Source organism: Nyctereutes procyonoides, unplaced genomic scaffold, assembly GCF_905146905.1.
Source record: "Nyctereutes procyonoides isolate TBG_1078 unplaced genomic scaffold, NYPRO_anot_genome, whole genome shotgun sequence".
In the NCBI taxonomy this organism is placed as follows: Eukaryota; Metazoa; Chordata; class Mammalia; order Carnivora; family Canidae; genus Nyctereutes; species Nyctereutes procyonoides.
The window spans coordinates 14,078,210-14,105,551 of record NW_026575159.1 but is presented as its reverse complement, the minus strand read 5'-3'; the positions used below and the strand labels follow the sequence as shown (position 1 = coordinate 14,105,551).

Here is a 27,342-nt window from a genome sequence, read left to right as displayed (position 1 = left end):
CTCAGGCATTTGATGCCAGTGCCTATCAGCCACTGTGCTACATGGTTTCCCTCCCATGCTACTCCCTCTCTGTGAGTAGAACAGACTCAAAATCTCCAGAAAGTAGTGGTGAGTTGTTCCAAGACATTTGTTCTTATCAGCTTGCTGATGCTGCCCACCAAAATGGCAAAGACAGCAGCCAATTCCTGACCTGCTGGCTGCCTAAAAACCTGCCAATACTGTAGTCCCTCCTTATCTGTAGGGAATACATTTCCAAGACCCCCTGAAGTGGGTGCCTGAAGCCACAGATGGTACTGAAACCTATAGATACTATGTTTTTTTTTGTATGCATGCATATATATGATAAAGTTTAATATGTAAATGAGTCACAGTAAGAGATTAATACCAATAACTACAATAAAACATCAATAAATAGAATAGTTTTAAGAATATTTTGTAATAAAAGTTATATGAAGTGGTCTCTCTGTCTCAAAAGATCTTATTGTCCTGTACTCACCCTTCCTGTGATGAAGTGAGATGATAAAATGCCTATATGAGGAGACACAGTGAGGAGACACAGGCATTATGATAGAGTGTTAGGCCACTACTGAGCTTCTGATGCTATGTTGGAATGAGGATCATCTGCTTCCAGGTTGCATTTGACCTGGGTCACTGACACCCCAGAAAGGGAAAAGGGGGACCACTGTAATGAATTTCTCCAGCCATCCTGTGCTAAGAACTAGAGGGGGACTGCTACGGCCATCCAGAGAAGTCAGTGAATGGGGGGAGCTAGGGAGCCTCCCAACCCAGTTGTATGGAGATCATGAACTTGGTTGTCACAAAGAAACTTGAGTGGCCAAGGCCAGGCCCCTAACCTGGCAAAGTGCCAGCCTCCAATTCCCTTTGCTGGCAGTATTCAGATGTCAGAGGTCAGTACTGGAACAAGAGTGCAGCAGAAAAAGAAAAGGCAGCCTAGGGTAAGACCTAGATGATCCACCAGGTAGCTTGTCCCTAACACTTTCCTTTAAAGGCAATGAAGTGCTTCTTGTTGAGATGACAGGTAGCTAGGATGATGACTTTTGCTTTCAGGAAGCTCATAAAAGAGAACATGCACTTGTGTTGCCCCCAAAAGAGGGAGTAGATTGAGTATCAAGAAAAGAACCTCTCAGATGAATAGGAGCTAAGAGAAGAGGTCCATGGTTGAGGACTGAAGCCCTTTTAATTCTCTATCAGACAATCCCCTCTCTACTCCCCATAACCATTTCTGGGTGTATGAATTTGGATATAGAAATCACATTGCACCATAATATTTGACTATAATACTGACCACTTCTTTTAATGCACATTCTCTTTCTTTTTTTGAGAGATACCTGCCATATAAAATTATATTAGTTTGATTTTACAGCATAATTATTCAATATATGTATGTATTTTGTGAAATGATCACCACAATAAATCCAGTTAACATCCTATCAACTCACATAGTTACAACTTGTTTTTCTTATGATAATAACTCTTAAGATTTTTCTTTGCAACTTTGAAATACGCAATACAGTATTATTAACTATAGTGACCATGCTGTACATTAATTACATCCTGGGACTTATTTATTTTATAATGGGAAGTTTGTACCGTTTGACCACCTTTACTCATTCTTCTGGCCACAACCAATCTGTTCTCTGTAAATGCGAGTTTGTTTTTTTTCTCTTTTCATTCCACATATAAGTGAGACCACATACTTGTCTTTTTGTTTGACTTATTTCACATAGCATAACGCTCTCAAAATCCATCCATGTTGTTGCAGGTGGAAAGATCTCCTTTTTTATGGTCAGATAATAAAAAAAAATATTCCATTATGTATATATAACTCATCTTCTTTATCTATTCATCTATCCATGGATCCTTAGGTTGTTTCTACATCTTGGCAATTGTGAATAATGCCGTGACAAACGTGGTGGTGTGAATAGCATTTCAAGTTTGTGTTCTCCTACCTTTGGATAAATACCCAGAAGTGGAATTGCTGGATTATATGATGGTTCTGGTTTTAGGTTTTTGAGGAACCCCAACTAATTTCCACAGTGGCTGCACCAATTTGTACTCCTACCCTCAGTGCACAAGGCCTCCTTTTTCTCCACATCCTTGTCAACACATTATTTTTTGTCTTTTTGACAACAGCCATTCTAAGAGGTGTGAGATAATATCTCATCATGGTTTTGAATCACACTGTACTGTAGTATTTGACTGCCATACTGATAAAATAATTATAAATTAAAATATTTATTTTAATACACTCTTTCTTCTGTTTAAAAATATAGAAATCATGAAGCCCACTGAATTATCCTTTAGCTTTCTCTTCTTGTGTCCTTCAGAAGTTACTTAATCATCCAAGGACACTAATCATGCTAATATCTGTAGCATTGTTTTTTTTTTTTTTTTTGGTCTGGCTTAGGACATTTATTCACAGTACTAAAAATATATCCAGATGTAAATATAATGATTAATTTTAAGTGCCTTACTGAGAAGGCCTACTTATCTGCTTGAGAAAAAAAAATCACACATGAGCTCACGGCCCTCTGGGAACCCTCCCACAAGAGTGAGGGAGAAGCTTGTCAGAATATGGGTAAGACCTAGGATTTACAAGCCACGATTAAGACAATTGAGGCAACCACAGTTGAGACCCAAAAAAGGCAACCTGACCTTTCCTTGATGCCTGCTTATCAGCAAACTTTTCCCTTTAAGCCTATAGGCATGGAGAAAGAGGAAAGGATGCAAAACCCACCTCAGTAAAGGTGGATGCGTAGCTCATTTACATAATTAACACGTTGTTCTTTTTCTACCATTGTATGCAATCAAAAGAAGGAAAGTGGCTTTAGCATAGCTGGCCCTTCCCTAACACTGCACCCTTCTGCTTCTAACTTTAGGAACACCTGTCAGATTTCCATCGGGGCTTCAAAGAGCCTATTTCTAAGAATACAGTTCTCCTTTCTCATTCTACCTTAACAGCAGTGTTCCATGAATTGAAAAACCCAGTTGCATATGGGTGCACAATGATTTTCCAGCTAGAGTCAGTGTGGAAGCAAGTTTCTTCATTCATATGTTGCAGGTTATGATTTTATTCTTCCAGCTAAACCTCCAGAAGGTAGCAGAAAAATGTTAAAATAAGTGAAATACCCACTTTCCTAGATAACGGTCTTAGATAATAATTTTCTCTTAAAGCTCTTTGAACATCTATCTATTTGCCCTTAGTCTCACAGGCATGTCCCCCCCACAGAGAGATGGTATTTTCACCAAGGGAAGGAGTCACAACCTTTCATCTTTGTATCCCCAAGTGCAGTGAGGAGGGAACATCATGAGCCAAAGGAACAAAGCCCCTTCCCTGAAGGTGATAGACTAGACTAAGGGTGGACAGAGCACTAAATGAAGGGGGTTGAGGGTGTTTTCAAAGCAATCATTATTTTCATGATGGGCCATGCAATCGAATCTTGGGAGAGGTAGGTAAGGAGCAGTGAGGAGCTAGTAGGATCGGTGAGTGAGAGTTCTGACAGGCTGAAGAATTGATTGGGTCAAGGAAGAACTGTTTCTAAGCACAAGCTCATCAACAGTCTTTGTGCCTAGCCTTTTTGTTTTTGTTTGTTTGTTCGTTTTTTTTTTTTTAATATAAAGGCCACAGAGGTTGATTAGGAGGATTTGAAACTGCAAGGCACCAAGATTCAATTTCAGAGAGAGTTGGGTTTGCACAGATCTGTGCCTCTTCTTTGGGAGATATGGGAACTCAAAAGGTCTTTGCACCTGCTCAATCCCTCTTCAGAACTGAGGGGCTTCTGCCAGTTGCTATAACTGCTGATACCTTCAACTGTCTTTGGAACCACCTCTGAAGAGAGCTGCCTTACCTAAGGTGATGCCCTCTTCCCAGGGGCAGCCAACAACTAACGACTGGTCAACAGGAGGGCTGAAAGGCCTGACCACCTCAGCCACCAGTTGGGACAACTCTGAAGGGCCACCCCGACTCTAGAGCTCCCTTCAGGGGTAGTGGGGCAGCCTGATTCTCCCTCTGCCCAAACCTACGTGCTTCCCTTGTGTTCAACAGGTGTTGGCCCCCAGAGTAGCCATAACAAGACTGCCACGTATTAGTTGCCCCTACCTCCCCCACCCCCATCAGAGAATCTGCTGCCCAAGGAACCTACCCAGCCTGGACCTCTGCCCAGTCATGGTTAGAAATGGGGGATGCCTTTTGGTCACTCACCGGACTTGGGGTTGCAGAGCACAGGGGGGCTGCTGCTGAGCGTGGGGCTGCTGCTGAAGTAGCCACTGCTGCCGCAGCTGCTCATGCTGCTCCTCCGCACCGCAGACACAATCTTGATCTCCTTGCTGGGGCTGACTGTGTGGGCCGGAAACACATACACACACAAGGTCGTGAGGATGGTGGCTTTGGTTCCCTGGAGCATGTGGGCTTTCCGCCACAAGATAGAGGCAGGCGAGTCACACATGCCAGGAAAACGCACCCGGCCTCTGAGTCAGAGAAGCAAGAATTTGAAGGGCAACCTGCCCACTCACTGATGGCACAACCTCAGGCACTTTGCTTCAGGTCTCGGAGCCTCCACTTGCCCAGCTGTGAAGTGGGAATAATGTGATCTCACAGGGCTGGTCGGGGGAGTAGTGTATATAATGTACAGGCACGTACTCAGGCACAGGCCTCCCAGCCTCCACTTCCCCAGCTGTGAAGTGGGAATAATGTGATCTCAGGGGGTTGGTACGAGGAGTGGGCCATATACTGTAAGAGGATGTACTCAGGCACACAAAAGGTTATTTCAAGAGCGGTTGAGCCCACGCTGAGCAGTCCCAGGAAGGATATAAATCAACTGCTGGCTCTACACTTAATGGATTAACAGTAATAACAAGTGCCTCCTGATTTTAATATGAAGTCACCCAGAGCCATGGACGAAGGAGATTAGAACATAATAACACATATTTAGCTCTGACAGTGTATGTGAGGCAGCAGTTTAATGCTCTGACCTGGTCCTCTTTGCCTGCAGAGTCAGTGGCTCTCGACAAGGAGAGGAGAAGAAGGTGTATGGCCAAATGAAGGAAGCCGTGGAGAGTACCTGCTTAGTGCCTGGAACATGGGAAGCACAAAGTAAATGCTGGCTTTTATAGTGACCACAGCCACTCTATCCCTATCATCATTGTCACTTTTCAGGTCTCTTGTGCCCACAAGAAACAGGCAGGCCTCCGGGCTAGAAAGAACATGAACAGTTACTCTGCATTTGCAGAAGACCACAGCTCTATGGTGACACACTACTGGTGTGTATCTGAGCACAGGCTGGGCTCCTGACCATCTGTAAGTGCTTACTTTGCCTGAGGGGCTCTTGCTTCATTCTTTCTTCCACCCTAGATGTGTCTGATGAGGGGGATCAGGGTAGAGACAATATAACATAAGCATTGGAATTAATACAGAACTGGTCTAAGATCCAGCTCTGTCCACCACTGTCTAGGCTGACCTTGGGTCAGCTCCTCCATTGATCCAGGTCTCAGTTTCTCCACCCATAAAATGAGGATAAGAAAAATCCTTCCTCTTAGGATATAGTCAGATTTAAATAATAAAACTCATGCAAGCAAGCTTAGCTCAGGGCCAGGGGTGCAGAAAAGTCTCAATATAGCTATGAGTGTTCTCACTGACACCTGCTGTAAGTAACCAAGACACACATTCTCCCTGTGCCCTGAGTTTCAGGTGAAACCCTGAATTTCCAGACCTGAGGCCAGCCAGTTCCTTGGGTCAACGCCAAATTTTCAGAGGAGTTGAAGATACGCCTTGAAGCACCTCTACTTCTTATACAGAAGGGACATCAAGTTAACTTTTTCCGGATGAGCAGGGCTATCTTTGTGAACATCCGTCAGCATCATTTCTGTCAGGGCTCACTGTAAAAATAGGACTGTTTGACCTTCCATGTAACACCCTAGGTTTTATGAGCTCCTGTGTTTGCTTTTCACAAGTTTTCTTTGTTCTGGATCACCCCTTCATGACGGATGGGCAATCAGTTAATTGCCTTTTTCTTGTATATGCCCTCAAAAGTCTTTACTCACCATTAAAACATACAGCATTTCAGTGCTATGATTTAGAAAACGGGATCATTAATGATATATGAGAACTGTTTACAAATGAAAAGTAAATAAGGTAAAGTGAGAACTTAAGAAGCCTTCTATCATGCAAAGACATAATTTTATAAGACGGTCTTCATGACATCTAAATTGACTGCCCAGGAACAATTTGGTCATGCCGGGTTTTGTTTTTTTCATACTTGTTGGTTGTGAATAAATAAAAATGGGCTGGAGAACAGCATTCCACAAAGGTGAGTTATTACTATACTATTTCTCACAAGACAAATGCAGGTGATTGGATACACAATGGAACTGACATACCGGACATAAAACTGGTAGATTTCCGATTGTCATGGCTCTGCTTCCTCAGGCAGAAGGGGCTGTCGTGAGTTTCCTGAGAGGAGGGAGATTTTTCATTGAGCAGCTCCATCAGTCTGCGCCTCCGCCGGAAGTTCATTCTGAACTGGTAGAGAAGGTTGCTGTCCACAAATGGGTGCTTGTTGGACACTGCAGGGGAGACACAACAGATGAGCATGCCTGGCATCCTGGCCACTGAGCACTGCAGCCAGAAGTCTCCATCCAATAGGGGCAGAAGTCTACAGAGTTTAATTCTACAGATGCCACATGAGCTTGTAGTCCACACACCATTCCAAATTCTTTCCACGTGCCATGTACTTTAAAAATTGGCTAACCAGTTCCCCTGGGGCTGCTTTGCCTGACCTCACCCCCAATCTAAGCCATACTTTTCCTCGTGTTGTCTGAGCCACTATTTAACCTCCATCTGATCACTTACCATACTGTACCCACATTGTTCACTTCTCTACCTTTGTCCACTCAACTCTGGCTCTCTGGGTTTCATTGTTTCATGGTTTCATGTCGTCATGTGTCCCCATGCCAAGCAAAGTGCTAGTCCCATGACCATATGTCCATTCATTTTTTAACTTTTGATTTTGAAATAATTATAGACTCACAGAGAGCTGCAAACATAATAGAGACCATACATCTGTTTGTTTGTTTTGGTGGTGGGGAGAGCTCATCTCTTTCTCCCAGCTAAGTCACTCTGCTTAAAGGCTCAGACTGCATCTTCATCATTCTGGCATCCTGGAACCCTAGACTACCATGTGTTTGGCTCAGTGTAGGTGCCTAGTAAAATACTGGCAGTGAATATTCAATGATGGGTAGTCAGATGGATAAGCAGCATGTCCAGAACACTGCTAACTTTAAACTAGTTAGTGGCTAGTCTACACAATTCTCCCTAAACAGAGGGGTGGTTTCATAGTATGTGAAGAGTTTTCTGGGGGTATGGGAAATTGGAATATTAAGGACAATGCATCTAGTTTTTCCTAAAACTAAGTATATTTCATGTAAAGCCTTTCCTGTATTCTGAATGATATCATCACAATTTTTTGTTGTTCAGTCATTTATCGATTTATTCAACTCACATTTGTTGAGTTAGGTTAACAACACGCTGTGTACATTTTTGTCCTGAAATTTATGAAATGATGGTAAAAAAAGAGATAAAAATTCTTTTTTAAGAACTCGTTCTTGGCGATTTTTTTTGAAATGTGAAATTTAAAACTCTGTAAATCACTAGGAAAATAATCTAACACAACCCACAGCGAATCATATTAACCCATTTATCAGTAATGGCAACTAGCACAACAGCCTCTTTAGGTATTTCACAAATAGCATCACATTCCTGCTGGCTCAACACCAGCAAATGCAATCTAGGGTTATAGCTATATTTATCATGCTCATTTGCTTTGAGTAATTCTTCTGATTACATGAATATCCAAATCTCAGAAAGGTGGGTCCCTATTAAGAGAGTCCCATGCCAACATTTAACTTATTGATTCATATGGAATTTTCACTGTCTTTAAATGGTGATAAACTAGTCACTTTGGCTAAATGAATGATATTGCCCACAAAGATAAATACACTTAATTCAGTGGTAGCTCTACAATGTTCCTAATAAATAATGCATTCTTGGGTTCAGGAGATGCTGAATATATCCTGGACCAAGGGGTAAGCCAATTACACTTTGATACAACATTTACAAATAGCGGTTGTTTTGTAGAGAGTCAAATTTTTATATAAATTTACTAGATCACCACATTCAATAATGCTATAACAAAATTTTGTAGGTAAGTTATTTATTTCTGGCAAACTTTTCTGAGTTTATTGAGATTTTTTTAAATCCCCAAGTTGACTTTGGCAACAGTATCTTAAATTACAACCTGAAAATACACAGTTCTGTAATAGATTTATTAATACCTCCTGTTTTCTCTTTGGACTGTGACTTATACAAAACACTGGCTCTGGCATAAATAAATCCAGAAAAACACTCTGGATCCAAACAAATTCCAGAATGGCCCAAAGTACATTAAAAAATATTTTTAACTGAAGTGGAAATTTGACTACCAATTTAGTCTCCTCAGGCTTTAAATACCAAGATGTAGATTTGAAGTCATACCCATGCTCCATTCTTCACCTTCCCACCTCTCCACCACCTATAGCACCGAGGGTAAATTTAGCATCTAAGATAAGATGAAAGAGTTAAATTCAAATAGTCCTTATTCATCATATTCCCTCTCCAATAGTGCAAATGACTCTAACCATGACCAAATCGGGGAAAACAAAAACTGGATGAGATAGCAGACCACACCTGTTAAGCATAATGCCAAGCAGATTGTAAGAACTCAATAAAGTATATCTTATTATTTTACAACCACTGTTGTTGTTTTTACAATTACCATCATGTTCTGATGATATACTGCCATTTAGCTTATGGGACTTCAATTTTATGACACACTATATTTAGTGCTCCACTTCAATTTTCAAGGACTTATTTGGATTTTAGCACCTTGAGGAGCACCACATTCTGTGAAACGAATGTCTCCATGTGTTCATCCTCCAGCTGTGTGGCTGGCACAGATGGAATCCAATTCTCTCAGAATAGAAAAGTGACAATTGCATGTGTCACCTGCATTGTTTTCAATGAATTATTTTGCTTTTAAAAGGGTTCTCTCTCTCTCATTAAAAGTATAATGACACAAATACTGAATGTCATGCATTTGCTTTGTGAGCGTAGCTTTAGGTGTAACACAGATAACTGTAGTCACAAAACCCTGAAGAGTGCAGGTAAACAGACATATTATAGTATCAATCAGTCACACATGCATCCATTCATTCATCCAACAATGTGAGCACCTATGAAGTGTCACACACCATCCTAGTTATCTCTCTTATCATGGTGATTGGAATATGATACCTCATCTACTCATCCTTTCAAACTCATCAAAATCAAAGTCTGCTAAAAGAGACATGGCTTCAGATAAGAACAAAAACAATTAAGTTGGGACTTCACTGAACACTCTCTTAGATTAAATGAATTTTAGAAAATAGTATCTCACAGTTTTAGTGAAAGTTCTAGATTTAGATGACCTCAGGGTTGTTTTTTTTTTTTTTTAGATTTTATTTATTTATGCATGAGAGACAAACAGAGAGAGGCAGAGACATAGGCAGAGGGAGAAGTAGGCTCCTCGATGGGAACCCGATGTGGGATTTGATCCCAGAACCCCGGGATCACGACCTGAAACAAAGGCAGATGCTCAACTGCTGAGCCACCCAGGTGGCCCAATGACCTCAGTTTTGATTCCAGTTCTGCCAACTTGACTAGTGGAGTGCTCTGGGAAACGTATTAAACTTTTAACTTTGCATAGCTTTGCTGTGAAGGAGAAATGGGATAATTGATGTGAGAGATTTGGAATGTCATCTGAAATCTAATGGTTGAAGTCTTCTTGTTCTTAGACTCCTAAACATTGACTTTAGCCTTCAGTCATAGAAGTTCCTGCACAGAACCTACTTCTGTCTTTTCTTCCCTTCTTTCAAAGAACATCTTGCCCATCTCCCACACACAGTTCTGTCACCTTTTCATGCCTGAAAAATGTGAAATCTTAACCAGATATCCAGGTCAAGTTTTGGCAAGTATCCTAGTGGAAGACACTTAAATCTCAGGAGTCCGTGGAAGAGGGGTGAATTAAGACACAGGATGTTTTAGAAAGTAATTGGATCAAGAAATCCATTTTTATAGCCGTAAATTACATACATAGAGTCTCAAGAAATAAACGATGGCTAAATAACATATAGTTTATATGCCCAAGAGCGAAAAAGAGTTGGTTCTCCCTACACTTTAACATGACATTCTCTATATTAAAAACAAAAACCATTTGCTACATAGACGACTTACTCTTTGGTAAACACAGAAGAAATAACTTAAACTCTGTGGGGAGAAAAGTAAAGAGAGGGAAAGAAAAGTCATTCGGGGTATGGTGATTGGTGGCTCTGGATCTTGAGGTGGTTCTAATTCTTCACTTCTCAGATCCCAACACTATACAGGACTTTTATTTAAAGTAAATGTTGTGGATGTGGATGTAACTGAAGGGTATTATGCTGAGTGAAGTAAGTCAATCAGAGAAAGACAAACATTATATGGTCTTTCATTTGGGGAATATAAAAAATAGTGAAAGGGAATAAAGGGGAAAGGAGAAAAAATAAGTGGGAAATATCAGAAAGGGAGACAGAACATGAAAGACTCCTAACTCTGGGAAACTAAGTAGGGGTGGTGGAAGGGGAGGTGGGCGGGGAGGTGGGGGTGACTGGGTGATGGGCACTGAGGGGGGCACTTGATGGGATGAGCACTGGGTGTTATTCTATATGTTGGCAAATTGAATACCAATAAAAAAGTACATTTATAAAAAATAAATAAAGTAAATGTTGTGACATAAACAAGTTGATAAATTTTGTTCTCTGCTCCTTGAGAATATGAACCCCTACACAAGAATAAATAAGAGAATATTCAAAGCTGACATTCAATATCTAGTATTCTAGTTGTGCTCTCACAATTGTGCTGTAACTGAAAAGTGATAATTATTTATCCATTCAATTTATAATTTCTGGGACTTATGAAGACTTCCCTTTCATATGGGTGGCATTCCCAACAGGGTTGACTTGGCTCGGTATTTAATCAGACATAAAATAGGAGGAAAAGCAGACACAGCCAAAAGCTGAAGCCATACAAATACAAGAGGATGTAATTGCTGAGGAAAGTGGGGGTTCTGGAAGCATTAAGCTCACAATGTTGTTGATACTCGGAAAAGAAAAGAGATGCTGATTTGCTGTGTGCCTTTACTTTTCAGAAAGCATGAGAGAAATGTCATGTATCTACCAAAAGAAAAAAGTGACATACATATATATTCTTTTTGTGAATAATGTGGCTACATTTTTCTCTTATACATTATTAGGATGACTTTAGTGAACACAGAGACCTTAAAAAGTGATTATCTATTAAGAGGGGGAATTGGCTTCTATTCCACTGACATAATATAAAGATGAATATAAAAATTCAACATCCTGAAACCTAAAAATTCAGCTGAATATAAAAGACATTTTAAGCTACTTATCTAGTTGGAGGAAGGAAGGTCACATACTTTCATTCATCCTTGAAATGTTTGCTGGCAAAAGACATAACACCAGAAGCATCATGAAATAAATGAACTGAATCCAGCTGTGTGATAAGGGAGGGCAGAGAGGGAGGTGGGGGGAAGAATGAGAATGAATGCCTGAATGAATTAATTAAATTAATTAATTTTTTAAAAGATTTATTTATTTATTTTGAGAGAGTGTGTGGGGTGGTGGAGATGGAGAGGGATTCTTAAGCAGATTCCTCCGTTGAATGCAAAGCCTGCAGGAGGCTTGATTCCAGGGCCCTGAGATCATGACCTGAGCAGATACCAAGAGTCAGCCTCTTAACCCACTAAGCCACTTGGGTGCCTGCATCAAACCTTTTTTTAAATTAATTAATTAATTAATTAATTAATTAATTATTTTTAAAAGATTTTATTTATTCATGAGAGACACAGAGAGGGACAGAGACATAGGCAGAGGGAGATGCAGGCTCCCCGCAGGGAGTCTGATGCAGGACTTGATACCAGGACCCTGGGACCATAACCTGAGCTGAAGGCAGATGCTCAACCACTGAGCCACTCAGGTGCCCAGCATCAAACCTTTCTAAAGGGTGGTCTTGGATCTGGGATCACATAAGTAACTTAGCAGAGTGAAAAGAGGGCCTAAACAGAGGGGGGCGGGGGAAGGATCATAGCTACTGCAAGGAAGAAAGATCAAGGATGAGGTTGGGAACACCATACTACAAATGCAACCTGGTGTCAAAGCCAAAAGGTCTTCCAGGTCATCTTTAAGACAAGAGACCCTCACTAGCTGCCATGATTAGCATCCTCCTCATCACCAACCTCCACAACAGCAGAGGTGGGTGTGGTTCATGGCTTCCCCCAGGGCACCACGGTGAGTGAAGATCATTCTGGGCTGTGAAGGCTGTCACTCTATCCTACTTCCCACTCCATTTCCTCTCGTTTGCTTTGTCCTCTCCTGCTGATCCTGTACCTCCTCGTAAAAGGACCACTTAGCCCCTGCAGACATTGCCTAAGAATACTGACAAATCTCAAGGATAAACAGGTGGCAGGCCTAGTCTTCAGACTTAGTGTTTCTAAAAGGCAAATAAATTCTGCATATGAAAATGCTGCACCTTCTCTGCCAACAAGAACAAAGCTTTCAGTTGTGTCATGCGCCCTAGGAAGGCTCTGAACCCTGGTCTCCCTGTTCCTGCTAATTCACAGTCATTCAGAGTCCAAGAAACTCATGTCACTTAGTATGCTGCAGATTTTAAAATCTGTCAAGACTAAAAAATATTCATATCGTGCTTTTTAATCATGTGTTTGGTGCAAAACATGAATTGAGAACTAATTACAACAGAAGATTAAAGCTATTTTTTTTTAAAAAAAAAGTATATTGAGCTATACTTAAGGCCATAATTACCATCTCAAACCATCCTAAAGGGATTCAGAAGTTGAAGGGGCCCTGTTTCCTAAAGGAGCAAAAGTCCTTGATTCAAGAACATTAAGCAATTGTATTTAAGTGCCTATGCCACGTAAGGACAGGGCTAGCTAGGTGCCTGGGATAGAAAACTCTTCTAATGGGCAATAACAACAGTGAGTCAGAGAACTAAAATAATTACTTCCTGAGCACCGACAACATTAAGAGGATATGAAAACAGGAAATTGGTTTTAGGGTATAAAGTCCTATTAACTGATATGACTAAAACAGAACACTTCACATTCACAAAGTTAGAACCCAATTACACTAACTTAATTGAATAGAGGAGAGAGGATGGGAAAGAGACGAAGAAGAAGGATCAAAGTAACTCTAGTAAAGATAGCAGAAAAGAAGAAAAGCAAAACAGGACACCGTGACAGTGCAGGATCCTGCAGGTACTGCGTCTTATTGTCAGAAATGTAAAGGTAATAAACAGATGGTAGGTCATATTATGTTTTCTTCTTCTCCTTACATCATTAAATAATAGCTGGGTGCATTCCAAAGATCAGAACCTTCATTGTTAGTGATGAAATGCAGAACAAAAGCCATGCTTTTTTTTTTAAAGATTTTATTTATTTATTCATGAGAGATACAGAGAGAGAGAGGCAGAGACACAGGCAGAGGGAGATACAGGCTCCATGTGGGGAGCCCAATGTGGAACTTGATCCCAGGACCCCGGGATCATGCCCTGGGCTGAAGGCAGATGCTCAACCAATGATAAACCCAGGCGTCCCACAAAGGCTTTGCTTTTCAGAGACTAAATCATACTATAAAGCGCAGAGATCTAAAAACAAATTTATTTTGTCCAAGAAATGGAATACTTCACCTACAAAATTCAGTGAACAAATTCTTGTAACTGTTCTAGGTCTTTTGGAATTGTTGGCATAAATCCAAAGGCCTAATTAAAGCACCTCAGTGTTGATTTACTTAACATGTATACATTCGGCACAGAGTCTGGATGAGATACTGTGTAAGGCCAGCGTGGGTGAGACCATCAAATTTATATTGAGCTCTACCCACCAAGGCATCTGATGCTGAGGATGTTGATGATAATGATAATGAAAGTAACAATCGGCTAACATTTATTGAGTGATTCTCTGTGCCAGGCCCTATGCTGAGCACATGCACGATTAAAACACTAAGTTTTAAAGTGTTTTAATCTTTAAACTTTAAGTAAAGTTTTAAAGATTAAAACTTAGTGTTTTAATTATGAGAGAGAGAGAGAGCTCTTATAATTATTCCCATTTTACAGATGGGAAAACAGTATTACACAAAGTAAACTTGCCCAAGGTCCCATTAACGGGAAGGTCCAAGTCAGCAACACTGAATAACTCTGGAACCCCATCCCTTAATCTCCTCCCCAGACTGTCTCCCATCCAGAGATACAATAATGCCAACAAAGAGGCAAATAAGCTCATAAGCACCAAAAACAAAACAAAACAAAACAAAAACCTAGAATCTGCTCATCCTCATTTATTCCTATCTCTAGTTTACAGAAGGCAGTTTGGATGGGCACATTTTCCACAAAACTCTTCACCAGGCCAGGACGCTTATTATCTTGGAATTGCTCGTTGAAAGGACAGAATGATGGCACAGGAAACACTGCTCTGGTCTCAGATGACCCTGGGCTGAATACCAGCTTCACTCTTAATTTTTTTTAAATGATGAACTGCATTGTATTTGTCCAAATAATACAGATCATTTTTTCCACTATCCATTTCACTCAGCCTAAGAAAACACTGCCAGACTCTCCAAAGATTATTCATCTTTGAGACTTATGTTTTGTCCAGTGCTGGATGCCTAGTCTCTACTAAGTTACTCAACTGCCCCGAGCTTCAATTGTATTCATCTGGAAAATGAGTTGAAGAAATAAGAGAACAATATGGTAATGGTCATGGTCCAGGGTCGCTCCATTACTGTTAGCCACACATGGGTTTCCTTGAGGGCACAGGTTGTTGGCGCCCAAAAGACACCTTTCCAAGGTAAGCCTCTGCAGACTTCATCGATGTAGGGAAGCATGTGGAAGCAACTCTAGGTGGTCTGGAAGAAAAGGAGGCATCCAGCCTAAACCAGATCAATTCAGCAAGGCCAACAACACAGAGAAAAACATCCAGTGTACTGCTACAGGTACTGGAATAAAATCCTACCCAAGAAACATGGGGTGTGAGAACCCATCAAAGCCTTTTTTTTAATAATAAATGTATTTTTTATTGGTGTTCAATTTACCAACATACAGAATAACACCCAGTGCTCATCCCATCAAGTGCCCCCCTCAGTGCCCGTCACCCATTCACCCCCATCCCCGCCCTCCTCCTCTTCCACCACTCCTAGTTCATTTCCCAGAGTTAGGAGACTTTCATGTTCTGTCTCCCTTTCTGATATTTCCCACACATTTCTTCTCCCTTCCCTTATATTCCCTTTCGCTATTATTTATATTCCCCAAATGAATGAGAACATTCAATGTTTGTCCTTCTCCGATTTGGTAGCGTGGCAGGATACAAAATCAATGCCCAGAAATCAGTGGTATTTCTCTACACTAACAATGAGACTGAAGAAAGAGAAATTAAGGAGTCAATCCCATTTATAATTGCACCCAAAAGCATAAGATACCTAGGAATAAACCTAACCAAAGAGGTAAAGGATCTATACCCTAAAAACTATAGAACACTTCTGAAAGAAATTGAGAAGACCAAGAGATGGAAAAATATTCCATGCTCATGGATTGGCAGAATTAATATTGTGAAAATGTCAGTGTTACCCAGGGCAATTTACACATTTCATGCAATCCCTATCAAAATACCATGGACTTTCTTCAGAGAGTTAGAACAAATTATTTTAAGATTTGTGTGGAATCAGAAAAGACCCCATCAAAGCTTTAATCCCTGATGGCATTTTCTAACTATTTCCAGCAAGGTTACCACAGAACCTGTGGTAATCTATCAGAACCACAGAACCTGTGGCAACCTGTGCAATAATCTATCAGTTGTTCTTATGGGACTGAAGAGCAAGGTACCTTTGAAGTAGGAAGAAGCAGATGTTCAAAAAAGAAAGAAATCAGTAGTGAGATTTGGTGGTTTTTGAAGAAACTGTGTTCATATATTTTCCATATCATTTATATCTGTACTCACCTTTTCTGAAACAAAAAAGAAGACTGATAGAGGAAAAAGCTTTCCTACTTTTTAAAAAAATAAACTTTGTGTTTTGAAATCATTTTAGATTTATAGAAAAGCACCAGAGATGGTATAGACAGTTCCCATTTATCCCAGCACCTCCTAGTGTTAAGATAAACATGGTGCAGTGGTCAAAACAAAGACGTTAACATTGGCACCCCCAGATATTTCAAACCTCATTTAGAGCTACAAGGAGAAAACTATTCCTTGAAGCCCGTGTTTCACATGGAAGGTCCTGTATCGACTTAATGAAAAAGACATCTGTCCTTGTGGATGACAATGCTTGCTGCTTGCCCAAAACCCATACTCTCTCTCTCTCTTCCTCCTTATTTGCCCAGGGCAGCAGGGTGCCTGGATAAAAGCATTAGATCCACTGATCACCTTCCACCAAGGGCTGACCATGGAACACAGTTCTGACCCATGTGATGTAGGTGTAACTTTCTGGAAGAGGCAACCTTTCCTAAATAAAAGCAAAGTCTTAGGGCACCTGGGTGGCTCAGTGGTTGAGCATCTGCCTTTGGCTCAGGCTGTGATCCTGGGGTCCTGGGATGGGGTCCCGCATTGGGTTCCCTGCATGGAGCCTCCTTCTCCCTCTGCCTATGTCTCTGCCTCTCATGAGTAAATAGATAAAAAAATCTTTAAAAAAATGAAAATAAAAAGCAAAGTCTTGCTAGGTGACACCTCTCTGCCATTCCATCTTCTTCCTGCCCACGGTGTAGATCTGAGGCCTGGCGAACTCTAGGAATGGCAGAGAACAAATGGATGGGGCCTTATATACCTCTTACTAGCCTGGGATTCCCCACCTGGAACAGTTCGCTGCCTGAGGCAGAGAGACCTCTCTGTTCAAGCCATCATTACTACATTTTCGGTTGTTTGTAGCAAAACACAATCCTGATACTGTTCCAAATGCGAGTATGGAGACATGAAATCAAAAGCTTAAGAAAACAAATGTTTTCTGTTTATTTGCAGCCCACACCTTGTAAAAAACGGCTTGACTTGAAGCCAAGAGGGATTAGACGTAAAGTCACGCAGGCAGAAGAGATGCCTTCCAGCAACTTGGCTCTGATTCCTATGTGGGAACTGGTTATGGACAGTCCTTGGGCCTCAATTTTTACATCTGTGGAAAAGAAATTACAATAACCTCATCTCTTACTGGATGCAAGTGAGATTAATAAATATATGGGGACCCACAGATCTCTGAAAGACTGGTCACAATAATGCCAATGCACCAGTAATAATGTTGTCCTGCTGCCAGCAAAAATCCAAAGGATCCCACAATAAAAAGTAGAAGTTTAAGGAGGTGCTCCTGAACTTTGGATTATATATTGGATTAGTCCCTTCTGAGAAAGAGAAATGCCAAGATCAAAACCAGCCTAAATGATGGTAGTCAGCAATTTCTGACTTGTGCAAATATTTAAAAATCAAGGAGAATATTTAAAAAAAACAGAGGAGACAGAAAATATGATTGTGAAATCATTGTGCTGGGGAAGAGAAAATTATTGTTGCCATTCCAGAAACTTGTGTGGCTGGCAACCAGCTTTATGGGGGTGTTGAAACCGGCACTGCAAATAGAGATAACAAGGCGCTTCTTCGACACAAACATTGAGGAATTTATCCACAGACAAAGATTTCTGAGATGAGGGACTGAAAAATGATATACACTCACCAGGATACCACCGTATCACATGCTGGATTCAAAAAGGTCTAGAGCTAGGCTTTCTAGAATGGGCACCTGTGGCTGCCGAGCACTTAAAATGTGGCAGAGTCTGAACTGAGACAAGCCGTAAATGTAAAATATGCACTGGACTTTATTTCATTTATTTTTTGTTATTTTTTTAAAAGTAGACTCCATGCTGGGCATGGAGCCTAACATGGGGCTTGAACTCATGACCCTGAGACTAAGACCTGAACTGAGATCAAGAGTCAGATGCCTAACTGACTGAGCCATCCAGGTGCCCCTGAATTGGATTTCAAAAGATTGAGTAAGAAAAAGAAAAACATAAAAATAGCTGATTGGTATTTGTCATGTTGACTATATTTTGAAATGACATTTTGGAGATAGCTAAAATATATTATTGAGATTTATTTCACCTGCTTCTACTGTTTTTACTGTGGCTCCTAGAAAATTTAAAAGTACATCTATGGATTGCATTTGTGGCTTACATCATGTTTCTATTGGAAATGGGATCAGTCTAGAGTAGATTCTGGTATCCCATAGGAAGAGTAACCACCAAACAAGTTCATCCCTTTAAGTGCAGCACTTTGAGAGCTTATCTGTCATAGAAAATAGCTCTTATCCCAAGCTTCTGACAGCCCAGTGAGCAAGGGTTCTTCCCATCACCTCACACTATGTCCCCCATCCTCTTTCCTTCATTTGATGAGGATACACGTTATGTTCTCAATAGGAATCCCTTCCTGAGATTATGCTGTAAGCAACTGTCAAAGAGGACTTTAGAGAGAGAGGATCGAGCCTGTGGGCAAAACTAACACCTACCCCTTCTCCCTGGGCACGGTGGCCTTGGTAACTTCGGATGGAAACCTGTGCAGGAGCTGAAGGAGTGGCTACAATAAAATGGAAAGAATATAGACCTCAATATGCAGGCCTTCCTTGGATAGAAGGAGGGAAGAAGGGGCGTGGGCTCCTCATTGGGCCCAATGTCAACACTAGGACAGAGAAGAAAGTGAAAGGGAACTTTTTAGAAAAAAGCTAGAGAGGGGTGCCTATGTGACTCAGTCGGTTAAGCGTCTGCCTTCAGCTCAGGTCATAATCCCAGGGTCCTGGGATCCAGTTCTTTGTTGGGCTTCCTGCTCATGGGGAATCTACTTCTCCTTCTCCCTCTGCCTGCTGCTCCCCCTGCTTATGTTCTCTCTCTGTCAAATAAATAAATAAAATCTTTAAAAAAAAGAATTAAAATGTTAGAACCTTTAAAATACTGCCAGTTTTAAAATAACTTACACAAATAATTTTACAAAAACATTACTCTCTAAATTAGATTAAATTTGGTTATGAATATAAACACATATTTTTTCGATTGTAATCTGGGTGTGTGTGTGTGTGTGTGTGTGTGTGTGTATAACTCCTTCTTAAATTTTAACTTAATTTCATTGCATAGTCACACCAATCAGGTTTGACATATGGTCGGTTTTAAGCCTAGCGATCCCTCCCCAGTACTAATATGCTGTAGCCTGTTTAGCCATTCCTGGCAGAAGAGGGAAAGAGGGAACTGGGAGAAGGAGCTGGAGGCCCAAACACAAAAAGACAATCCAGACACACTGTCTGCAAGGGAGTGCCAGAGAAGAGAAACTGAGTTACCATGAGCAGCTAAGGACCTCCAGCCAGGAGTGGCTAGTTGGGGACTTTCTAGAGGAATAACCACTAGAGTCTGCACGACAGCATCAAGGATGAAATGCTCTGAGTATAATCCTTCTAACTGCCGTAGGAGAACCTGGGTCCCAGACATGAACCCTTGCCTGAACATTCCAGTCTCCCAGCTGCAAGGGACTAACACAAGAGCTAACTCAATATTGACACAGAGAGGCACCTGGGTGGCTCAGTTGGTTAAGCATCTGCCTTCACTCAGGTCATGATCCCAGGGTCATGGGATCAAGTCCCAGGTCCGGCTCCCTGCTCATTGGGGAGTCTGCCTCTCCCCCCCCATTCATGCTCTCTCTTGTGCATGTGCACTCCCTCAAATAAACAAAACCTTAAAAAAAAAAAAGATGGACACAGAGTCAGAGCTAGAAAAATGGTCCACAAAATGGCCTGCAATGGAAAAGAGAATGGAGACATTTCATTCCTTAAAGAAGAGCCTCTGAACTTTTTGTCCCACTCCCCTCCACTCTGCCTTGAGGGCTGTGGGCAAGCTCAAGTCCATCAGTAGCCAGGACTTAACACCACAGTGCTCCTGACCAGTAGGAGTGGGGAAGGGCATATCATGATCAGTAATCTAAACTGTCCATTCCACCTTGATACGTGTTTCTAATAAACCTGAGATCCTAGCCTACGTGTCCTACTAAAAATGACCACTGAAACTCAGATAAGTACTTAAATAACCACATAACACCTAGCTGAGCAGTACTTAATACAAGATTGCATAGTTTCCATATACTTCAACTACACAGCGACTGTGTTCTTGTGCTCTAAGACTTCCTTATGCTGTTATAAAAATGCTGCATTTGGGTAAACTGAGGGCTCTGTACAGCTGGGATACTGAGCAATGAGCTATCAGGAGTGAGGCAGGAGTTGGTAGGAGAGCAGGCTTCAAAGTCAAACAGCGTCTGTATCTAGATCAGCGTCTGTAGACCTGACAAGTTAAACTAACGTCAACTAAAGTTGGAAATATTTACAGTTACGACACTGTTCACAAAAGCCCTCTGTTCCTTATGCATTGCACTCTTTTAGAAGATTACATGAGATAAGGTATCTTTCATTCCCTTCATACCTGCTAATAGTTAAGGCTTGGTGTAGCTACAGACCTGTTTTCCTTTAACCAATATCAACACTTTAATGTGTGCCAATGCACTGGCCCTTGACTTTGCCAAGCAACCTTGCTCCCTGTGTTTACATTGCAACAACATTCTGACTGTGTAAATTTTTCTTCTTGCTTTGGATCCAGCTCTGATAAAAAAGTAAGACAGAGTCAAAGCATATCAGAAGGCACAATGGGATAATTCCCCAAAATTCTATATTGAGAAAGTAACACAATTTTATGAGATTATGGCTGTTGATAAACATGTGATCGAAATAATCATGGGAAGTAGACTGAGAAGGCACCTGGGTGGGTTGAGTGTCTGCCTTTGGCACAGGGTGCGATTTGGGCGTCCTGGGATCCAGTCGCATACTGGGCTCCTGGCAGGGAGCCTGCTTCTCCCTCTGCTTGTCTCTGCCTCTCTCTGTGTGTCTTTCATGAATAAATAACTAAAATCTTTAAAAAAAAAAATAACAGCCTGTCCATCACTTTTGCCTGCCTTAGCACTCATTTCCCTGTAGTAACAGAAATTTCAACTTTTTTCTTGTTTTGTTTTGTTTTTGTGAACAATGGCCCTCCCCTACCTGGTGAATCTGTCAATCAAAGGGTTCTTCCCATCTTGGGCCCAGACGTGGCGTGTGTCCTAGATTCAGCCAATCAGACGCTCTCTAGAGCTTAGCATTGAGCAGCTGCCCTGGCTATAGGTGGCTGGAAGGCCTGGCCTGTTAGTCACAAGTTCCTGGCACCTGAATCCCCAAGAGCTCCTTTAGTTCTTCTTCAAGGCATCTGGTTTTTCAATGTTTCCTTTAACTGTCGGCTGCTCTGCCATATATTTAAAGCAAAAGATGACTGGAGCTGCTTATATTCCAAGAACTCTAGCTGGTATAAATACTCAGCCCTGTGCCCAACAAATGGCAAGGCCTCAAAATGTGGTCATTACTGTCATCCATTCATTGAAGACATTTTTTACTGAATAGTTAATATACAAATGCTAAGCCATTGGGGATACGGAGAGAGAAAACAAATTCTCTGTCCTCAAAGCACTCACATTCTAGTTAAGGGTAAAGAAAGATGAAGATACTGACTGGGTACCATCTGTAATAGAAAAAAATCTCCCTTTGTTGATGGCAAGAAGTTGCCAAAAGCAAAAAGTAAGAGAATGTGTATAGGAGAGTCTTGATGGACAAGAAGGGAGGGTAGGTTGCATTGACAGACTCCTTGTTCTGACTTTATAGGGAGGTTCCCTCTGAACCCTCTTTTTGAGTAAGCCTTGACCTTGGCCCCCATCCTGTCTTTGGCAGGCTTAGCAAAGAATCCTTAGCAAAAGCTAAGTCAGTTTAGTGAGAGCCGCCCCCCACCTTGATATACAATCACTCTTGATATTTGACCAAATTTCTCATTCTCCATCTTTGATGTATAAGTCCTTGGCCTAGCTTTCAAAAGAATTCTCTTAAATTGGTTTAGCAAGAACCTCCCCTATGCTTGACGCCTTCTATTAATAAGTTTCCATCCCTTGACCCCCTCACCCTGTTCCAAGGCTATAAATACCTATTTGTCATTGTATTCAGAATTAAGCTCCCTCTCCCTCACCTATGGCAATGCTCGTATTGGAGTAGTCTTGGGGCAAATCTTCCTTACTGATTTAGCAACTGTCAGAATACTTTTCTTTTCTGCAGCATCACTCAGTCTTGGGCAAGTCACAATCTTGCCTTCAGCCTCAATCATTAGGGCTGTTTTTCTTCCTTTCTTTCTTCCTACCATATCTCTCTCTCTCTCTCTCTCTCTCTCTCTCTCTCTCATTCTTTCTTTGGCCAGGCTATTCCACGCTTCGGCTGAACTCTGTCAGTGTTCTTAATTACTGAAAAGATGGGGTTAATTTCTGTCTGGATAGGGCATCTAGCTTCCTGTGTGGCAGATTGCAAGTTCTCTCTCCATGGCTGTCAGAGTGAATGTCTCAGCTACTGTATTCCCCTGGAGAAGGGGATAAACACAACTACCCCCAAGCAGCTGGGAGGATTAAGAAGATAATATATATAAAACTGCTTTGGGAATTGCAAAATGTTATATATAAATATATGCTTAAAACAAAAGAAGAAGAAAGAGGGCTTGATGAAGTGTTGAAATTGTTGAAGTGCCTGACTAAATCTTTAAAAGAGGAAATTATATGCCTGGACAGCGCAGCAGTAGCCTGATTATCCAAGGTCAGCTGCTGCAGCTGTGAGCAATTTACCCACATGATTATCTGGTTTCTACCTCCCTCCATGTAAGGAAAAGATAGCTGGATAGCAGCTAAAGTGGTGGAGGGAGATACTTTATTTGAGTAAAGAAACGTTTTCATTGCATTTGTAAAGGTTACACAAAAGTCTCAAGGTGCTTGGTCATTGTTTGGGGAAAGGGAATAGTATATGTTATGAGCTAACCATTTTTATGGTTACAACATCTGCCAGGCAGTAGGACCGATGCAATGAGTTGAGGAATTTTTTTCCTAATCTTATGGAGCTTATAATTAGGGTCCAGTCATCTTTAGTGGGAAAGAGCCAGATTGCCTGGATTTGAATCTGGAATCTACCATTTATCAGCTCTTGTCTTCAGCAAATGACTTAACCTCATCTTTAAAATGAGAATAATTATGCTTCCCAACTCACAGAGTTATGGAGAGGAATAAATGAGTCAATGAGTAGAGCGATTAGAACACTGGCTGGCACATGGTAGGGGCTCTATAAATTTTAGCTGTTATTTACAGTTCATCAGATCGTGTACAATAGCTGGCATCTGGGGGCCATAAGAAGTAGACTGTTCAGAAAGCCTTTGCCAACTGCTATTATTGAATTTTCATAGCAGCTCTGTGCAAGAGTTACCATAGCAGCCCTGATACAGAGGGCTCACTTGTGGGCCTGGCCTGTGACTTGCATCTGGGAATTTGGCTTTTGGAAACTTCCCGAAGTTACCAACTGATAAGGCAATTTTACCCACCTGGTGCACTGCATTCTGCTATACCAGTCTGCCTAGATTGTTTGTACAAATGCTATGATTTATGGAGAACATGTGCTTTCCTTCTGAGAGTCTGGAATGCTGGTAGTTGTGCCTGGCCAAGCAGGCAGAGTGCCCCTCCATGAGCAACAACCCCAAAAAGCCTTGTATTTGAGTCTCAAGTGGGCTCCTCCCTGGGAAGAGACATTGCACATTTGTTATTGCATGTTCCTGCTGGAGGAAGGAGCCAGATCTACGTGACTCTGGGAGGGAGGACAGAGGAAACGTGTGCCTGGATTTCTTCAGACAACACCTGATACATCTTTTTCCCCTTCTGTGTGTCCTTTCACCATAATAAATCTTAGCCATGAATCCAACTATATGTTGAGTCCTTCTGGTACGTGGGGGAAGTTATATGATCTCCCCCGCAAAGTGAGTAAATAGCTCTCAAAGGTATATAATGTGACTCTAATTTCATAAATCTAAAAATCTAAGAAATGGAAGAATTGAGATGTCCACATGGCCATTTGGTATATGGAGTAGCTGAGACCAAGTTCCTGTCTGTCTCCCTCACAAGACAGCGTTTATTTCACTGTGTCAGGTAGCCACACCGAGTTATATACATCCTGGTCAAGAAAAATGTCTGTCTCGGCCACAGCACCTAGTAGCTACTGGTTAGCTATACAACCTTGGGAAAATATCTTAAAGGCTTTGCACTTCTGAACTCTTCACTGTAAAACTGTAATAATAATAATAATAATAATAATAATAATACCAATGTCACAGAATTGCTGTGAAAATTTAATAAAATTTTATATATATGTCATATATGTGAAGCACATACATATTAAATATTAAATGTATAAATGTAAAAAATTAAAATCTATATAGTATTTAGCTCAGTGCCTGGTATATAGTAAACCTTAATAAATGAAAAGGCTGGATAAATATGTGCATATGTGGCCAACATACATACATTTGTATCAATATATACATATATGCATGCATGTGTGTATATACACACACACACATACCTATATTGGCTTGTAAGTTAATGACTCATCTAACAAGTTATGTCTTGATTACAGAGCATCATTCACCATTCATAAATGAAGCCAGTTAGGATTTCACAGCGGGCCTGATTTTTTATGTCTACTGGTTTCAATCTAGGGAACCACTTCTGCTCAAAGCCTAACATCTGACTTCCTTTAATGTTTAACCTGTGAAGTTAATTATTAGCTACAGAATTCAGAGCTTTGCTTAAGATACTAACTGGTATTTATCATTAGCTCTAACATACACATACATGGTGACCATATTTTTGTATCTCAAACATAGAACTTGTAATCTAGCAATGAATTGCTATACTGGGAAACTGAGACTCTCTTGGAAACTCTGACATCTATGGGTGGAGAATATTTAATCCTCCTGAAACTATGGGAAGCAAACTTCTGGGGTTAAGATTTGCTTTTAGTAATGCCTTATTTTATCCTTTACATTGCAACTTTATGGCATTTTATGTTGATAGCTTTACAAAATTACAATGTGGTTGAAGTATAATTACTCCCTTTTGGGAAATCATTTGGAAATCATTCCGTGTCACCCCTTCTCTTCTCTCTGAAGATGTTACAGTATCAGTCAGTAAACTGTAGTATAAGAGGTTGATTTCCTCTGGAACTTGGTATCACCAAGTTTTCCATCCCTAGCAAAGATGACAGGACTAATTGTAACCCACATGCACTGTTTTTCACTGTGGAAAGCCCCACACTCCAACCAACTCTGAGTTCACACTTATTAGCAAATATCCATTTGGAAGTGATTACCCAAGTGGCCTCAGATGAACTCTTTAGCCTACAGGTGCCTTGGTTTCCTTTTCTATAAAATGATGATAATAAGAACACCTACCCTATGGTCAACAATACCATATTGTACACTTAAAAGTTTGTTAAGAAGACTGATCTCATGTTAGGTGTTCTTAACACAGTAAAATAAATTTCAGAATAATAACACAAAGAATATCTGCCACAAGTTAATATTTGTGAAATCATTAGAATGGTGCTTGCCACAGAGTTTAAAATGAATAAACAAAATATACAATCCTTCATCTATCATTTGCTAAATGCTTCTATATCCATCTTATAGTCTCAACAAGACTTGAAGCTGTCTAAGGCCAGAGACCACACTGGCACTCTACTTTCTATTCAGCTTCCCACCTTCAGTGAGCTTAGCCCTGCAGCAGACATATAAGGCCATCAATAAACAGTTGTGAGTTCGATTGTGACAGTGTGACATAGGGGAAGCCACCCTGGAATACACTGTGTGCCGTGAGTGCCTCTCTGACCAATGCCTGTAGGTCAGTGGGTTTCAAGATACTTGACCCCAACACACAACAACAATTTGTATGTGGCAAATTGATACACACATGAATATTTTCATATGTTTATATAATTATCTCACTGAAATCAAAGTTTTACAAAACAGTACTTAACCATACCATGTAAAATAGCTCCAACAGAAACAGGAAAGTATTCTAGTTAAATCCAGTCCAGTGCATGTCAAACTTTAAAGTGCATTCAAAACACTTGGAGGTCATGCTAACATGTAGATTAGATTCAGCAGGACTTGGTAGGATCAGAGAGTCTGCATTTCTATCATGCTCCCATGGTGACACTGTACCATCCCTGGACTGTACTTAGTATAGACAAATGCTGGGAATGGCTCTCTAAATTTATTTCACAGCCCACTAAAGGGTTGCAATCTGCAGCTGTAAATCACTTCTCCAAATAATTTTGAAAGTGTCTTTCATCTCTATAATCCCATTATTATCTTCCTAACCTCGGAACAGAAATCCTAGGCCTGGGTGGGAGTAGGGGTAGGGGAATTCACAGCAAGAACGACTCAAGTATTACCTTTCCTGTTGACTTTTATGCTGATATGCCTGTTTGGCTCCAGCCCTGTCCTCACTGTTCAAAGCTTACACCTTGTAGCTATGTTAATAAATTGATTGAGTACTCATTATGAGCAGGGCACTGAACTGAATGCTTTATATCTATCACATTTACTCCTACAACCACCTGTGTAGATATTGCCATTTTATAGATGAGAGAAGGCAAGTAGCTATAACTCATGGAGTTGGGATTCCAGAGCCTACGTTCTCGCGATAGCTAGCCTCTTAGATGGCTCCAGTGATCCTTGCCTCCTGACATTCACACCCCCTTTATAGTCCTCTCTCACATTGAATATGGCCTACCTGGTAGTCAGTAGAGTATTGAGAAAATGACAGTGTGTGACTTCCAAGACTCACTCAGAAGACACTGTGGTTTCTGTCTTGCACTCACTTAGATTATTCCCTCCACAAGAGGCCAGGTTGTATGTCATCAGAATTATCAAGCAGCCCTATGGAAAGTCCATACAGCAATGGACTGAAGCTTTCTGCCAACATCCAGCACCAACTTGTTAGGCATATAAGTGAGCCACCATGGAAGCCAATCCTATAGCCTTTCGCATCTCCAGACAACCGTAGCCCTTGACTGACATCTTTACTGCAATCTCACAAGAGACCCAAACCTAGAAATACCTCACTAAGCCTCTCTCAACTTCCTGACCCACAAAAACTGTGTGAGGTAATAAACATTTATTATCATTTTATACCTTTAATGCCTGGGGTAATTTCTGATGCAGCAATAGTTCCTAACCAGTAGGATAGGCCA

General features: G+C 40.9%; 1 protein-coding gene across 1 annotated transcript in view; it reads right to left on the bottom strand.

The window, feature by feature from the left end:
* The window catches only part of DEPTOR (DEP domain containing MTOR interacting protein), a 132,752-nt gene that overhangs the window by 37,079 nt on the left and 68,331 nt on the right, over positions 1-27,342 (bottom strand). Inside the window, exons 5-6 of the mRNA XM_055314315.1 lie at positions 6,397-6,582; positions 4,223-4,357 (exon numbers count right to left, since the gene is read on the bottom strand). Of these exons, the coding sequence (XP_055170290.1) occupies positions 4,223-4,357; positions 6,397-6,582 (321 nt within the window). The remainder of the gene's footprint in view (positions 1-4,222; positions 4,358-6,396; positions 6,583-27,342) is intronic.